General features: G+C 32.9%; 3 protein-coding genes and 1 long non-coding RNA gene across 11 annotated transcripts; 1 reads left to right on the plus strand and 3 right to left on the minus strand.

The window, feature by feature from the left end:
• Positions 1-244: 244 nt before the first annotated feature.
• On the minus strand, positions 245-6,413 carry LOC149743074 (uncharacterized). 4 transcript variants are annotated; one of them, XM_089879920.1, is made up of 12 exons: positions 6,302-6,413; positions 4,898-5,865; positions 4,672-4,729; positions 4,488-4,615; positions 4,173-4,253; positions 3,716-3,853; positions 3,355-3,447; positions 2,753-2,871; positions 2,571-2,688; positions 1,697-1,912; positions 1,498-1,637; positions 245-691 (listed from the first exon to the last, which is right to left on the minus strand). In XM_089879920.1, exons 2-12 carry the CDS (start codon positions 5,858-5,860, stop codon positions 604-606), a joined length of 2,142 nt encoding a protein of 713 aa, XP_089736046.1. In that variant the 5' UTR covers positions 5,861-5,865; positions 6,302-6,413; the 3' UTR covers positions 245-603. The 4 variants fall into 4 exon arrangements, with proteins under 4 accessions (XP_089736046.1, XP_089736038.1, XP_089736055.1 ...); XM_089879912.1 differs by having other exon boundaries at positions 4,898-5,879; positions 6,302-6,408; XM_089879929.1 differs by lacking the exon at positions 6,302-6,413 and having other exon boundaries at positions 4,898-5,172; positions 5,239-6,275.
• Positions 6,414-6,708: 295 nt separating this feature from the next.
• On the plus strand, positions 6,709-7,384 carry LOC149743075 (uncharacterized). Of its 2 annotated transcripts, none has more exons than XR_016385271.1 (3): positions 6,709-6,867; positions 6,983-7,147; positions 7,224-7,384. It is a non-coding gene; the product is annotated as an uncharacterized LOC149743075 (long non-coding RNA). The 2 variants fall into 2 exon arrangements; XR_016385270.1 differs by having other exon boundaries at positions 6,711-6,867; positions 6,980-7,147.
• Positions 7,385-7,596: 212 nt separating this feature from the next.
• On the minus strand, positions 7,597-15,384 carry LOC149743076 (E3 ubiquitin-protein ligase TRAF7-like). Of its 4 annotated transcripts, XM_089879952.1 has the most exons (17): positions 15,188-15,384; positions 14,834-14,891; positions 14,552-14,631; positions 13,929-14,072; positions 13,515-13,676; positions 12,816-12,961; positions 12,363-12,497; positions 11,760-11,912; positions 11,504-11,568; positions 10,605-10,727; positions 10,198-10,319; positions 9,815-9,937; positions 9,309-9,425; positions 9,020-9,142; positions 8,498-8,617; positions 8,145-8,276; positions 7,597-7,949 (listed from the first exon to the last, which is right to left on the minus strand). In XM_089879952.1, exons 1-17 carry the CDS (start codon positions 15,335-15,337, stop codon positions 7,818-7,820), a joined length of 2,085 nt encoding a protein of 694 aa, XP_089736078.1. In that variant the 5' UTR covers positions 15,338-15,384; the 3' UTR covers positions 7,597-7,817. The 4 variants fall into 4 exon arrangements, with proteins under 4 accessions (XP_089736078.1, XP_089736083.1, XP_089736092.1 ...); XM_089879957.1 differs by lacking the exon at positions 9,020-9,142; XM_089879966.1 differs by lacking the exon at positions 8,145-8,276.
• LOC149743077 (translin-like) lies at positions 15,376-16,377 on the minus strand. Its single transcript, XM_089880611.1, has one exon. It carries the CDS (start codon positions 16,235-16,237, stop codon positions 15,545-15,547), a length of 693 nt encoding a protein of 230 aa, XP_089736737.1. The 5' UTR covers positions 16,238-16,377; the 3' UTR covers positions 15,376-15,544.
• Between the last annotated feature and the right edge of the window lie 92 nt (positions 16,378-16,469).

The following is a 16,469-nucleotide window of genomic DNA, read 5'->3' on the forward strand; positions in this document are numbered from 1 at the left end:
TACTCAGAACAGCGTTGTAGAAACACCGAGTAGTCCAACTGCCGCCTTTGTGTATCTAAAAGCAAGCAAATTCGATGCCTTTCGCAATGGGTTTAAACACACTTACTAGGTTTTGTTTGCGTTTTTTCTTCTGTAGGAAGGCGTAAAATAGCTCATATTTACCTTATCAAATATGTTTTGCAAAGAATGTATAAAAATACCTACACTAAATGACCAAAATGTCACAAATAACCGCTTCAAAATCTCGACTTTCCAACCGTTAAATTTATTAAGTCCAAGTTTCCATTAAATTGCCGAAAAACATGCATTTTCCCTATGTATACTACAACACCGTCAGCGAAAAGTTATCAGTTATTCCACCTACTCAGTCTTGACTAACCGGTTTTCTTAATTGTCACCCATACAAAAAATTACAATCCTCACAAATTCAGTGGGAATAGGGTGGGTAAAATAAGGATAAGTAGCAACGCTGATTTATTTAACGTTTACTTTTGCATGCTTGCCTTCTTCGTAAACTTATTAAATAATAATAAAAATCGAAATGTTCGAGAAGAACAAAACACAAGAAGTAAAAGAAGAAGATGAAAAGATTAAGAAAAAGCATCAATTGAAGCATCGAATATTATAGGAAGGTGCAAGGCATGGAATAATAGTTTTAAGATTATCGTTTCTCAAAGCAATATCTGCATTCCTGTAATACAAATACCACAAGTTATTCCAGTTAAAACATAGTTTAAGCATGAGTTTAATATAGACAAAAACGTAAGCCTTATTGTAAAATACATTGTACTTTAATACCCTTTTTGCATGGTCACTTTTATGCGCGTAAGTACTCGCATATTTACTCGCAAAAACAAAGTTAACACGCATAACGTCATAAGCGTGTCATCTGCTGTAGAAGGTTGGTTGTTACTCACATTAAAGAAAAGTATTGTGAAAGTACAGTTTCACTTTTGAGAGCCTAATCTTTTTCGGGTATTATTTTTACAGTTTTTAGTTGGTAATAGCACCATAAAGTTACAAAACTTATTTTATAAACTAGATTTAACAATATTGCGCTAAAATAAGCTAACTCAATGTTGATATGCGCATAAAACAATAACCATGCAAAATAACGTGGTAAGCGAGTTATCATATGACAAGTTAATGCGAATCGTTATTCGCATTAACTTTTTTACCTTGCAAAAAGGGTATAAGTCTATATCCACAGCATTATGACATAAGAGATGGTAAAGTATAACCAAACAAAATATCTGTGCAAAACCATTTTGTTCACACACAAAGCTATTGCATTAACTCAAAGCACATTTATGCCACCCCTTTTATGTCCAACAGAAAACCTGAACAGTACTACTGTTCAATAACAACATCACTGTGACAAATGTTTTCAATACACATTATCACATTCTATTTTATTCTATGTGGTAACACATTCTATTTTCCATGGGTCCTAGAATTTAGGCCAGGATTGGCCCATTACCGATGCCATGCACATACCTGATTGATGCAATAATTTGACTAAATTGTTTTCCAGATTGAACAGCTCTTGCTACATTTGTTTGATCAAATGGTTCTTCTATTTTCACACATTTTTTCAACCAAGCTTTTGAATTTGACATTGTATGAACGTTGTAACTCTAAAAGAAACAACGCATTTAGTATTCTATCCGTAATAGAAAGGTTCAAAATAAAGTACCGTGCCAAGACGGACTGATATCACTTTGTTAGCAAAATCAAACGTTGAAAAGTAGTTGAACCACCCTTTCAATAGTTGGGATACTGGCGATGTGTTGTTGGAATAAAACATTGGTATACTCGCTACTTTTTCACCAAGACAATGAATCGGTAAGTTGGAGGAAAAGTTGTCTTTGTGCAAGGCTTGAAAACTTGGTATGACTCGAGGCTTAACAATCTGTAACAGAAAAGCTGTAATGAAAACTCATGGAGTATCCACGAGTACCCAGTATAAATGCATAAACAATTTATTCACCTATTTCACAAACAGGTTTTAAAATAAACACTATACGGTGATAGTAATGCAATGATCAGTCTATTTCCCAAACAAAAGCTAATAATGTGAGAAAATAAAATGTCCATGCTTTCGCAGGCATAAAGTTTTATCCTTTAAAACTTGAGTCGCCAAAAGTTAGGCGCATATGTAAGAGCTAATATTATAATAAAAAGAGATTATTAAACTTGGTATCATGGAACGGTAAGCAAAATAACAAAAATCCAAATTCATTATTGATTTATCGCGTATGTGTTTGCTCATTATCATTGTTCGGTCGTATGCTGTCAGCAATCAACAAAAAAAACAACTGATGACCCATTGCCATTGGTATTAAATTATTTATTTTCTTTAGGTAACTATTTTAACATTTTTCCAAGAGTTTACCATAAATGCTTATTATTTAAGACACATCTACAATCTTACCATAGATAAAAGTTAATATGAATAGTTTATGCTGTTTGTTGCTTTTTGACGTAAAATTATGAGACGTCGGCTCAGTAGTTTTAGTAGAAAGTTTCTTTAAAAGGTCCAGAAATTCACATTTAAAATGCTAAATTACCTGAAGGTAATGCAGTACCATGAGCACCAAAGCGTAACTGCTCAATGTACCAAGTTGTGCACTATTTATATTATTGACATGGGCCCATTCTTTGATGCAAAGTACCATAGGTCTGACTCTGTTAGGAAAACAAGATATAGGAATAAACAGTAAATCTACGTTTAACTTATTTAATATTATACCTGGGATCACATCTAGCATAAGCAAGAAGTAAAAATGAATTCCTGATTCCAGTCAAGTTGTTGACATTCAGATCACATTCCATTCCACTGATTCTGTCTTCAAACTTCAGAATCGGGACCTACGATAAGACAAGTGTAGACTGAATGAATGAATGTAACTTATCTACTCTCGTGTGAGGAGGCAAGAGCAGTCTTTATAACCCAGGTGTTCTAAGCTAAACATCTATCTGCTACTATTTGTTTGCGCCGTCACACAATGCCTATCACCACCTCTAGAAGAGAGAATACGAGTTCTAGGCTTAACATTGCTATCATTGTAGCATTTGTAGGTGTTTGTGTCTCTGGGCAAGACACTCATTGGCCATTGCCCTAACCCAGAGGTCATTTAATCGCTATGCAAATTTTTAGCTGAACAATAAACAGAAAAATCCCACCCCCCAAAAAAACACTCACAGAATTACATATCTGTGGTAACTCGTAAGCGGACATTGGGTGTGTTAAAGAGAACAGTCACATTATAGCGACTGTCATCACCCTCTAGTCTAAAGTCAATTTTCAAAGTTTTAAAGGTAATGTAAAATATAAAAAGTAAATATAGTTACCGTTGCATAGATTAGTTGCAGATTTTTCACAAAGTGAGCATTGTTCAACAATTGCTTCATACGATTCAACATTTTTAAAACGGTTTTCCGGTTCTAAAAACAAAGTTATTAAATTAATCCCAAACAAAATGGGTAAATACTAAATTGAATTGATACTTCTATCTTTGTCATAGTTAAACAGCAAATGAAATTAATACACAGTCGAAGCAGTTCCTTTTTTAGTATGTTTTTTATTTTAAAAATTTGGCACAAAACCAACAATGGAAATGACATGCTTAGTGTCAGTGATCAATACTGCTTAACCTTAAATTATTAAACTAAAGAGTTACCGAATTATTAAAAGGAATTTAAACTGAATTACCACAGTTTTGTTCCTAGGGTCAAACACTAAACAGAGATCGGCATCCGAGTTTAATCGACCAAATCCATTGACAGAGGAACCAACTAGAAACACCTTAGCATCAGGAAGCATTGCATAAACAATGGCATCTTGAAGTGCCTATATAAAGTTATTTACATATTGCAGAGGTCAAAAATATTGAAACAAAGGTTTTAATAGAAGATTACAAACATTGATTTCCTAATATGCTTTATTACAGCTTTTACAGTTTACCCGGTTTGGGCTGGGTTAAGTAAAAATGTTACCTAAACTTTAAAAAAGAAACTTATTTACTTCTTTTCAAAATATACAATAATGCATGAGCATGATAAGTATTTTATTTTTAATTCATCAAACAGTTAATTCGGTATAGGAGCCCGAAAGTGAAACTAAAATGTTTTTTTATGTATTTAAAGAACTACTAGATATCCAGGATCACCTTTGCAAGCCTTAATTTTTGCTGCAAGAAATTTGATCTCTGCTGGTTGGTCATCATAAACTGATAGATTTGACGAGACAACTAAAAAAACATAAAAACATGAAACCTACAGTCAGTCTGACTACAGTTCTAAAAAATCTACAGTATTTAAAAAAGTTAAAACATTAAACTAATAAAAGTGGAAATAAATAGTCGAATCTTACGTTAAGCCAATACTTGCTGATGAATATATAAATATATAGTTGTTAATTACACGAATAACAATAAATTATTTTACAAACTTAATTCTGGTATGTAACAGTTTAAATGACTCACTTTGTCGTTTTGAAAAAATGTTTGAATTTCAACTGGTGTTAATCCAAATATTTTCATATTAAAGTTTTGTAGTTGATCACTTGTTAGACTTGTATCCTTATTAACATTTGAAGTGCTTGTGTTGGATGCTGTAAACAGGAAATAATAAAACTATTTGTAGTAGTATTAAACATTAATGAACTACCTTTACCAAGTCTTTGCTTAACAGGGACCCTTGAAGTTGAGGTCACAGTCTTTGTTGGCTGAAATAAATATCGTAGGATTAAATCAATAAAATATATATTATATTTCATAGAAAACAATTCGTTAGACTTTTTTTTGTTTGTTAGGTATATCTTAGCAATTGATCATGGTTGATAATGCATATATATATATAAGATAAATAACTTAATCATTGTTTAATAATGCACCTGTTTGTTCAAACTAGTGGTTTTTTTAGATGGCAGTGTTGAGTTTACATTTTCACACCCTTCATTTTGATCTTGAGTAGGAGTTTGATCTGTGGTTTGCAGCAGAGGTACTGTGCTCTCAAACACAGGTTCACTCGTAGAAGGTAAATCCTCACAGTTGGAGTCTGATGTTTCAGCAGAAAAAAACTTGTCCCTCACGGAACCAAGCATAGGAGATAAAGTTGGATCATCATCATCACACTGATTAGAGCTACAACAAGCTTGGTTTGTTTCACCTGTAGAAACATTCTCTTCATTCACAGGTTCTGCACAACTGGTTGATGCTACACTCTTGTTCAAACCTTCATGGCTCTCATCACATTCGTTTTCGGAATCGCTGATGATTACAATGGAATCATGTACTGTTATCTTGTTTTTGTTGTATTCTTTAACAAAGATAACTGGACTTGATGTTACATTAGTGGAAGTGACAGGATTTGTTTTAACAGTTTGAGTTGGAATAGGAGAAACCGATCGTGATGTGGAGGGCTTATCTTTCTGTGAACTTTTTGCTTCATTTGTCTGTTGATGTGCGATACGCCTCTTTTTTTCAGGTACATTATTGTAAGAACTACTGATAGGCCTTTTGTTGTTCACAGCATCTCTTCTTAAAGTTTGAGGCAGCTCTTTATAGACCTGTCTTGAATGTGAGGGTTTATCATAATGTCTATGTATTAGTAATCGACGAGGCAATGCCCTCGTTGATCTGGTAAAATCATCATAGGAATTGTGGTCATGATGATAAATAGGTTGGTTTGGTCGATGGTGAGTTTGGTGACATCCATTTCTCTGTTGTCTCATTCTTGAATAAAAAATTGCCTGCTGTGTGTAATGTTGTCGTTCACTATGTGGATATTCCACCCTACTGTTACTTTGCAGACTATCAAAATGGTTGTCATTATAAGGATGCCATCGGTTGCTCATAGTTTCTGTGTACAAGATGCTTTTAATAAAAAAAGTACAGCTTTAAACATTGTCTCTTTAATTAGCTTCCGCTATGTCCATCATGTTCCATAAATTAAAGCATGTGGACATAGCAGACATGCACTAATAAAGGGAACCCTTTTAATATTACAGTTATAGAAAAATTCGTATAGGCAAACACGTGAACAATTCTCCAGTATATAGCAGAATAGCCCGGTGGAAAGTGTTAGAGGTTGGTAGTTAGGGGTTGATGGTTAGGGGTTAGTGGTTATAGGCGTTAGTAGTTTAGATTAGGTGTTACGGTTTAGCAAATAAAGTGGTGGAGGAGTCTTCACAAGCATTAACATTTTAGATAAATAACTAAATACAGGTTACACGAAACACATAAAGACCACATAACATCAAGAAATAGGGTAATCGAATCTATCTTACAGTTGTTACCTGACGTCCTAAATAAACCTCTTCTTAAACTTCCTTAAAAATCTGTTTTCGATTCTACATTGTGGTAGTGGGGAAATCCCTTTTAAATGGTGTTTCTATGAGCAACCTGTTCGCATTGTAAAGAGATATTTACAATTTTGGCTTTACACAGTCCTTTTAAGGTTATATAACCAACGTAAAAATAAATCAAAATATTATATCATAGGTAGGGTAAGCATGATAAGTAAAAATGTAATTCTAACGAACTGGTTCCAACCAGAGTCGTATATAAACATTAACATGTACTGTAAGGACTCTGATTTAAACCAAAAATGCTAAAAACCCGGTACTTTTTTTAAAAAAAACGTAGAAATGGAAACATTTCCTTTAGTTAGAAATTTTAGCGTCTGTATATATTGGATTCATTACGAAAGTATCCATACAGATCGTCAATGAAATTCTTTCTCGAATAAAACTGTCTCGGCCAGCACCATCTAGCGGATGATTGATGCATTCGTGGCAAAAGTATATACAATTTGATTTACGTGGAGTTTCTAAAAAGCGGTATTTCATTTGTAAACCTTGAGGTAAGTTTCAAGTGTTTTAAAGTTAAGAATGATTTTAATATACTACATAGAAGCACTTTTCAATTAAAAACGTAAAAAATGTTCGTTTAGTTGGTTGAATATTTTACTTTAGCAGAAATCTTCAAAATGATCACTGACGTTCAATTAGCTGTGTTTGCAAATATGCTTGGAGTTACATTATTCTTATTAGTGGTGGCGTATCATTATGTGGCGGTCAATAACCAAAAGTCAAAGCTGGAATAAGCATAACTTCATATTCAAAATGAAGCTTTTTTATAAAGTAAGTTTTTGTAAAATTATTTTTGAAGTTCTTCTTGGTAGGTTGTATCATACATGCTAAAATTTGTTTGTTGCAGATTATTTTTACTTCTGCGCTTTTGACAACTACAACCGATCTCAAAACTTTCGCCGTTTCAAGTTGTGCAATATGATTGTGGTGAAGCTTCAGTCATAATTGGGGAAATTGATAAATTCTATTTGTTCTGATCAATAAATCTTTATGGCTCATCATATAAAATGTGTTTTCATTTTTGTAATACAGATTATGACATTAGCTACAACATTGTGGTCTTGGCAGTATACCTAACAGACAATAAAAATCTCCTAACATTAAAAGAATATATTTAATTCTATTATTTGGAATCAAATTACTGCTTTATTTGTATTCAGGAGTGCATTCTGATACAATGTAAAACATAGTGCAACCAACTGCAAGAAAACATAAAAACAAACGATTAGATTTGAATATATTGATTCGTAGATCGCAGGGAAGAACGTAAGTGCAGGTTACCAGGGCAATATTCAAAAGATAAAAACGCAATGGGTCATTATGGGATAACTGCTCCCTATGTTGGTAAAGGTTTTAGTTCTAGTTTGAAACAGAATTTTGCCTGTTGTAGATAAAAGTAGAAAACGTGTAAAAATTTAAAATTTTTAAAATGCACCATCTTCTACTGCCACACTTTCACTGTAAAGTCTACACCCCCCGAGAAGACTCTGCCACGTGATACAGCGAGTGCAACCACACTACCTTGATGTCGGATAAGTGTCTGGGTGCAGATCATATTTTCCATGCTCCAGACCTGTATAATAGATACAATCATTACCATATCATTGTGTATAACTTTACTAACTGGAATCCGTTTTTATATTTGTGTGTGGAAAGATGTCATGTACTACAGCAAAGTAAGGACCCCCGGGATCATACATTACCCTTATAGAGAAAGGTATACAAAAAAAAGAGAACTAGTGTTTAACAAATAGTATAATGTCCAAACCCTTAATGATCGGTCATAGGATGCACTAAAGACTTTTGTTTGTTCTGGCGTACTCAACACAGCAAGAGCGTACACGATGCCAACATGGCCAGTTAATTGCGCAACGGGCTCATGTGTTCGAAGGTCCCATACCTTGTAAAACAAGGACATATTTGTAGGTTTTTAAATATACCATATACGTTAACAGTAAGCTGTGCAGATTAAATTCAAGTTAGTAAAAGTATTTATAGTCACAGCAAATGTAGAAAATGCAATGATATTTAAAATAAAAGCAACCAAATGACCATCGTTTAAAAAAGGAAATTTACCAATACAGCACATTAAAGATTTACTTTTTAAAAAAAACTGCTTACATGAATTGAATTCTCATATGTTCCACACAATATATGGTGATTGGTCACAGCTATTGAATAAACACTACCACCTGAAGTCTGTAGTACGTGGACACACGCTAAGGTTCTCACATCCCAAATCTGAAATATGCAACACATGAAAGGCATACACTAGAAACAAACACTAATTATATATCATGTAAAGTAAGTTCTTTATTTAACAATATATATATTTTTTATCAATGCATAACATGTCGGGCACCTTTGACTTAATGATTAGAGCACTCACATTGTACCCAATACTACATCCGATTATAAATGCTGCTAAAATTATAGACGTGTGTATGGCAATATGTTTAATAGTATTAGAACCAACCCCGTGATCACCAACAAGTTGCACAAGAAAAAAAACAAACAAACAAGAAAAAAAACAAGCAGCCAACAATCAGGTAAGTGGTAAGCCGAAGTGTCTTAAACACAATATTAATAACTCTAGCCCAGCAAGTTAAGAATAAACACTTTTTATGCAACATCACAACCTACTTTAATAGTTTGATAAGAACCACTGTATAGATAATCATGCTGTGCAACTAACGCTCGCACCCAATGGTTCAATCCTTCAAGTTCTTGTTTGAATTTTAAGTTGTCACTCTCAACTTCCCATACCTGTTGGCCAATAACCATACAAAGTAAGAATCTTTTATAAAAAAGCTGTGTTTTATAAAAAGCTGTTCTTTTTTTATTTAACAAGCTGTTTAAAATATATCTTAATCTAAATAAAAGAAATTAAAAAAAAAATTTGTAATTACAACCATTTCCTGGATAATATTACCTTGATGGATTTTAGAGAGCCGCTGAATAACATATTGTTGATGCATACCAGGGTACATACAGGGTTTTCATGAGCAGCTATGCTGTTAAGTTCCACCAAAGTATCTATGCTCCATATCTACAAGTGAATAAACAATAGCAGTTTTAGGAATAACTTTAAGACAATATAAAAAAGTAAGCCTATGTAGAACTAAGAAAATCGTATTTTTTTGTGAAGTATAATTATTCCTATTTTTTTGGTACAAGAGCCTATACCATAGGTTTCTAGCCTTTCATGGTTAGTGATCTCAATTTAGAGACACTTCCTCCATTAACAATCACCCTTGATTGTATGCTTTTGGTTGTGGCCCAAAATGTTTGAAAACCGTAGGCAGTTGGAAAACTGTGGCCAATGCTAACACTTAAATTTACGAGGCATGAAAGCGTGTCTTCCTAGGAAATGATCAGTATGTCTACTTTGCCAAAAGATTCGTTTCATTTTTGACCAAACAGTATTTGTCAACTCACTTTAATGGTACAATCAGCAGATCCACTGAACAGTTTATCTCCATGAGCTGTGAGAGCAAGAACTATCCCTCCATGACCTTCGAGTGTCTTCTGACATTTGTAGTTGGTGGCAGTGTCCCAAACCTAGGATGGGGAAATGGACATAGACCCCAATTCAATATAAAACAGAAAACACAACATAAAGAAGAAAATTGCAAGCCAAGTTCACTATTAAATGATTTGAAAAGTTTTGGTTCCAATTAAGATTACATTTGTTAAGCCTTCCTTAAAGAATTTGTTACAGAACAAATACAATACTTTAACAAGGCAAAAGCTGCCTAAAATGAAGATATTTTTAAATTATTACGATATTACATTTATCTTATAAAATAAAATATTTTCACCTTGATTTGTTTATCAGATGAACCACTGAATAGATAATCACCATGTACACATAGGCACCATACTGGCCCAGTGTGACCGACAAAAGTTCCCTTGCATTTAAATATTTGTTGTGGGTCAAACACTGCAAAAAATAAACACTATATGTTAGTATAAAATTGTTTAGTATATTTGTTGGAAAAGTAAAAAAAATATTTTTCATATTTACTTCAATGTTTGTAAAAAGGTCAATTGTGTGTAAGCACTTTTGATATTTAAAAGCTAAATGGTAGTAACACCAGCAGATACTGTATTGACTATTGAGCCATCATTTTAGACATGGTAAACTCAAAAAAAGTAAATGCAGATTTACTATAGCAATGAAATATACACAAACAAGTGTTAACACAATATAAGAAATAGTACCTACCCCCTACACCACTTATATGGAGTCTTGTGTTTAAATCTTGCAGCTGGTTGTTAATTAAAGCGTTGTCTTGTCGGAATTCACGTAATTCTTCAACTAATTTCGATTGATTTGTGCTCATTACCTCTGTAAACAATAAAAATAGATGAACATACTGAATTATGTTCCCTATATTGCTATGCATTTATAATAATTTGTTATTGTAACAAATGAACCAAAGCTTTGTCTTATGACCTGTTATTAAAATATGAATAAGAGAGTATTTGTTACACTAGGGCTTCCCAAACTGAGGATTGTGGGGTCCCATGACGAACTTCAGGGGTTGCTGCGTTTATACCAACTTTACACAAAATGCAAAAACTGCATATATAAGACATTAATACAATTTGACTAATGCCTTGGGCTAAGATTTCATACAAGCATTGTAAATATTAAAGTACCGTTTATGACTCAAATAGCCCACACAAACGATATGTCTTAAACTGCAGTTGTAACCAAATATGACATCACATACTTGTTTAAGAATGGATTGAAACCATATATTCAAACAACACAGAACACACTATCATTTTACTATATAATACAAAATACTTAAATGAAATATAAAACATGCCAACAAAGAAGAAATTTTCTTTTCTTTAATTAATTGATTTACGTCAAGGCTCAAGCATATAATATATAAGTGAAGTTAGCCTATTTTATAATATACCATACTATACTATATACACAAGTGTAGCATGGAACAGATCGGGTAAAAATATGGAGAATAGAAAAAATTATGATGAAGTAAAAAAGCTCATATGATTAAGTAATACTTTAATCACCTATTTCTATTTAACAACCAAAGATAAGAGAATAAAGTGTTTATAAATACGCTTGCACGAAAACACCACGGTACTCACCTAATTTCATTTCAAAGTTCTTTTCCAGTTCGTCCATTCTACTCACAGTTTTTGATAGCATCGATCTAGAAATAAATTTGGGAAAAAATATTATTGTCGCAAAAAAATCCCTCATTGCTTTCAGCTTTAAAAGTCAGGCATTAAAATGTGAAAAAAATTCAGGGTATGGTTTCATGGCAAACCATAAATACAAGAAAAGGAACGGATTAATTTAGTTGTGCAAATAGTTATAACTGTAAAACAAAAAATGCTTTACCTTAGGAAAGTGTTTTCTTCATCAGCCTGCTTTAGTGAGAGATGCATTTTGTTAATTTTTTCTTCCGTAATTTGCAGAAAGTCTTTCACAAACTCATACTTGCATCCTTTCATATGAGCTGCTTGTGTCTCACGATCACCAATAAACAAACATCTGTGATTAAATTATCTTTGTCACCTAAAGTCCATTTTCGATTTTCAGTTGGTTCCAAATTAGATTAAAAAATCAATGGAAAATCGCCTTAGTTTTGTGGCCTGAGGTGACTGAGTTGCAGCAATCGCACAATACACTTATTACACTTATTGCAGCAATCAGCAATCGTACAATACACTTAATGTGTGATAACTGCAACTCTGTGCTTTGCAGCTTTTTATTATCTAATACTTAATTACATAGCGCTCCAAAACAATGTTACTTTTTGTAAAATACTGGACTTATTACTTCACTGTGAAAATTACATTTACGCATTAGCAAAACAGGTAGGAATATAAATACAAATATTGTGAATGATATAAATATAAAGAAAGTGTTTGAGCAACCTGTTTCAAACCTTTAAAAGCTTGTGGTTTCCAGTTAAAAACAATCAATGCTCATATTACTCACCCATATTTATGATTGGCACACTGTAGGTTTTTGCAGCTTTTTAAATGTTCTTCTAAATGCATGCGTAGCATGGTTGGGCACATTGGGTTGTTAGGGCAAGATATGGGAGCATATAAACATGAATCTTCATGTGTTCTGAGAATTAAAATCATTGCATTACATTATACAACGATGAAAAGACAAAACTGAAAAAGTATGAAATTAATACAAATACAAGCCTAATTATGTAACAGACCATGATTTTTTATGTTTCTCTGCAATGACAATAACAAAGGTATATACATTACAAATTTTCCCAATTACTTCGGTAAAACTTGAACCACTGGACCAGGCAAAAAAAAATTGTTTTTATCTTAGACAGAAATAAAACACTGTACAACTAAAAAATACTTTTCAACTAAATACATCAAAAAAAACAAAAACAAAAAGATTATATATATATATTATATATACCTTCTTTCAGCAAGTTTCACAGTGAAAGGACATCCAGACTGGTTGACTTCATATTCATTGGAATGATCGTTAACGAGTTTGCATCCATACCTACAGTGGATGTATAACGCTCCTACTTGCTCACTCACAGCCAAGTTGCCCAGGATCTAAATAAATGTTACTACTGTTACATTGGCTGTGGGATTTTCCAAAAATTTACAAAAAACAATTGGTTGAAAATAAAACCATTAGAATAACCAAAACAATTATTTGGAATGGTTGTGCTAGAAAAAATAACCGAAACAGTTGTGAAGAATAAAAGGAAAGTTTTAGAATTAAATCAATATACCTAAAAACTCCAGGGGAACATCTGTAAATGTATTAGACACGAGTAGAACTACATATGGTTTACAGATATTGCTAGAAATCATAAGCTCAAATGTAAAAAAATGATTTGCCTTCTTTTTTTAACAACACAATGTAAGTGATTACAAGAGTTGTACCCTGGTGTCAATGCAATGTGATATACCATTGGCATTAACCATGACTTGAATTTAAGTCCCCTTTTAATAAACTTTCCGTAGTAGCTTCTAATTTGTATTGTGTGTAAACATGGTATAACTAAAATATTATATTTTACCTCTAGGAATAATAAACACCTTAAAAATATCATATAACTATATAAGATTAAGTTTTGCATGGGAAGAAATAATAACTTACTGAAGACATCTTTTTATTATCAACAGGACAAGCATCAACAGATACAGAGCAATGCTTGCAGTAAGAATGTCCACATGACATAATTACAGGGTCTTTGTAAACTTGTTGACAAATCTTACAGTAAAGTTGGGCAGAAGGTGTCTCCACAAACACAAGAGGTGCCTGTACAAATACATAGAAACACATTATCCTGTAAGTGAGTGCACACTCTCTGTAGGTTAAATACAATAAATGACACAACACTAAAAAAAATATTTCCTTGTAAAAGCAGGCTATATTATGTGCTAGTAAGCACATCAGGAAACTCTAATAAAAAAAAACTGTAAAAAGTTTAAGAAGCTGAAAGCAACTTAGAAAGGATTTGTAATTTTAAAGTAAAAAATCAGATGTTATAGAGTTATTTCATAAACTTACATCATCCTCTGTGTTCCTGGATCTAAAAGATGATTGTGAGAGAGTGGATGATGCAGAGTCGTGAGAATTTGAACGAAATAAATTGAACTGGGCAGTGGCTGCAATGCCTCGTTGGAGGCTGCTGTGTGTACTTCCACCATGTAACTGGAGTGGAATTAATATTATATACGGTTCATTAATGTGGGTATGGATATATGATAGGGAAAATATATTGCACATATTACATATTGCAAAAGATATTAAAAACAAAACTTTTATAAATAAACAAAGCAAAAATATTCAAAACAAAACTTTAAAAAAATGCTAGTTAGTATTTATTAAGCTTGTGCTGAAGTTGGACACATAAAGATATAATATTGATAATATATATATAATATTAATTTTATTTATCTCTTCCATTCAATAGCGAAGATTAAAAAATATATTAAATGAAAAGACAGGATATAGCGACAAAACAACAGTTATTAAAACACGGTTACATTTAAAAACATTTGCATTTAATTGGAAGAAAATAAATATGGTTGCTACACCTAGCAGACAAACAAGCCATTTCTGTTTAAATATATTATAGGTTCAACTTATACTAGAAACAAAAACGTGCATAAATATGTAAAGATACTTACATCTTCCCTGCTATCACTGAAGGACTTGCAGCTGGACATGGAGGTCGTTCGTTGATGCTGATATTCGACTTTCCCTTCGTCTGTGCAATGTAATTAATAAGAAATCTAAAACTTAAAATTTCAGTTTTGATGAGTTTTATCAGTTGTATTTAAATTACAGTTTTTTAAAACAAGGAAAGAGTGATTTAGATTTACATTACTTTTTGCGGGAAACACTTATGAGAGTTATGTACATAATATATTTCCCAAAGATATTTTAAATATAGTTTAATCTAATCATACCTGTTGTTATTGTGGTCACTGTGGAAAATGAAGGTCCGAACGTAGTTTCTAATCTTGGCTGTAATAAGAATTAATCTAGCTTGTTAAAAAGCAAACATATAGCTTGTTAAAAAGCACAGAAGTCAAACTGGATACAGAATTTGAAAATTTAAAAATACTATATAAAAGAAGTAAAGAACTACATGTGAAAGGACTAAAAAGGTATTGCAGTAAAATTGACCATGAGACCATCTAATATTTATATGTGAAAAAAAACATAAAACTACTAGTGGATGCTACATGTTCTCTTCGTAAACAAAATTTACAAACATTTCCAGTTAAAAAACATTTAGGGAATCATAAAGCATTCATTACAGTAGAAGCTCTCCCATCCTGACTGAAGAGTGAAGATCGAGATCTTGATGCTCCGGACACAGATGCGCTTGATCGACGAAGTGGAACAGGAGTGTTCTCCGTATCATTGGAGGTTGGTGAACGAGTTGATCCGAATCTATATCTTGACATAACCGAATGGAAAGTTACCTAACAGCAGGAACATGACATTTTACACTGAAATGGAAACAAATACTTAGAGAAAAAATGTTGGCAATATGCCTCCATTATTAGGAACCATTTCTCATTTTAAATTAATTTTACATTGAAATCATCAGCTTGAAAAGAGCTGAAATACAGATGTACAAATGACTGTGAATTTCGGTGATATTTAAAAATTCATTCACCCTCATCAATTTTAGGGCCTAAACCTCTTATTTTAATATCATATACAACTTGTTCAATCTTCTTTGAATCATATTTCAATCCGTCATATTTTTTTCTTAAAAAGTCATTCTTTAAATTCAGCAGTCGAAACCCTGCCTCCAGGTCATACACAAATTTGGAAATCTTTATTGGAGTTTTAAAATCGCCAGCAGTTACGCAATTTACTGCCAGCCGCGATAATTCTCCAGCCATAAGAAGTAAGCCACACAAATAGTCATCCAGCTCCAAATGAAAACCGGCACTTTTCTCAACACTTAAACCCATTAAATCTGCAACCTTTTGACGTTCTACCAGTTTTCCAAACTCAAGGAATTCCACCAAGCTTAAATAAAACGAAAATCTAGTGGTGACCCCTTGCCACAGAGAACAGTATTTAAAGTATTGCTGTTTTCCGACAAGTAAGCTAAGTTTCTCATAACAGACTCGTACACTATCAAATATGGCTTTAACTTGATGGCATATTTGCTTTGTAGTACTACCGGCGGAACACGGTTGGTGTATTCCTTGTAATATAGTTGATATCCTTCTGGCATCTTGCTCAAGATCATTAACATTATCGCGTATTTTCTCCTTCACGTCATGTTCCGTTTTCAAGAACGATTCGATGTCACGAAACATTCCAAACACACCGACCTCTTCATCCATCTTTTGTTAAGATATCTCCGTAATTAAGGTACGCGCAAGTCTACTTGCTAACCTTAGACAGTGTAATACACATTAGCGCCTAATTCACTAGTTTGTGTTGCGAATGAAACTTTTGCAAACCTCTACTGCCCACGTGCGGAACAATTTTATTACGAAACGCAAACACCACCCCAAACACATTGTAAGCACCTAAATTCTATATTTCAAATCTTATTTTAAACAATTTATAACG

The sequence above is a fragment of the Ciona robusta genome, chromosome 1 (genome assembly GCF_009617815.1).
Source record: "Ciona robusta chromosome 1, ASM961781v2".
NCBI lineage: Eukaryota > Metazoa > Chordata > Ascidiacea > Phlebobranchia > Cionidae > Ciona > Ciona robusta.

Coding starts and splice junctions, on each gene's coding strand:
- LOC149743077 (XM_089880611.1), bottom strand. CDS start 16,237: ATGGATGAAGAGGTCGGTGTGTTTGGAATGTTTCGTGACATCGAATCG.
- LOC149743076 (XM_089879952.1), bottom strand. CDS start 15,337: ATGTCAAGATATAGATTCGGATCAACTCGTTCACCAACCTCCAATGAT. Junction 11,569..11,759: donor GAAGAAAACACTTTCCTAAG/GTAAAGCATTTT, acceptor ATTTATTTCTAG/ATCGATGCTATCAAAAACTG. Junction 9,143..9,308: donor GCTCTCTAAAATCCATCAAG/GTAATATTATCC, acceptor ATTGGCCAACAG/GTATGGGAAGTTGAGAGTGA.
- LOC149743074 (XM_089879920.1), bottom strand. CDS start 5,860: ATGAGCAACCGATGGCATCCTTATAATGACAACCATTTTGATAGTCTG. Junction 3,448..3,715: donor ACCCTAGGAACAAAACTGTG/GTAATTCAGTTT, acceptor CTTTGTTTTTAG/AACCGGAAAACCGTTTTAAA. Junction 692..1,497: donor CAAATTATTGCATCAATCAG/GTATGTGCATGG, acceptor TTTGTATTACAG/GAATGCAGATATTGCTTTGA.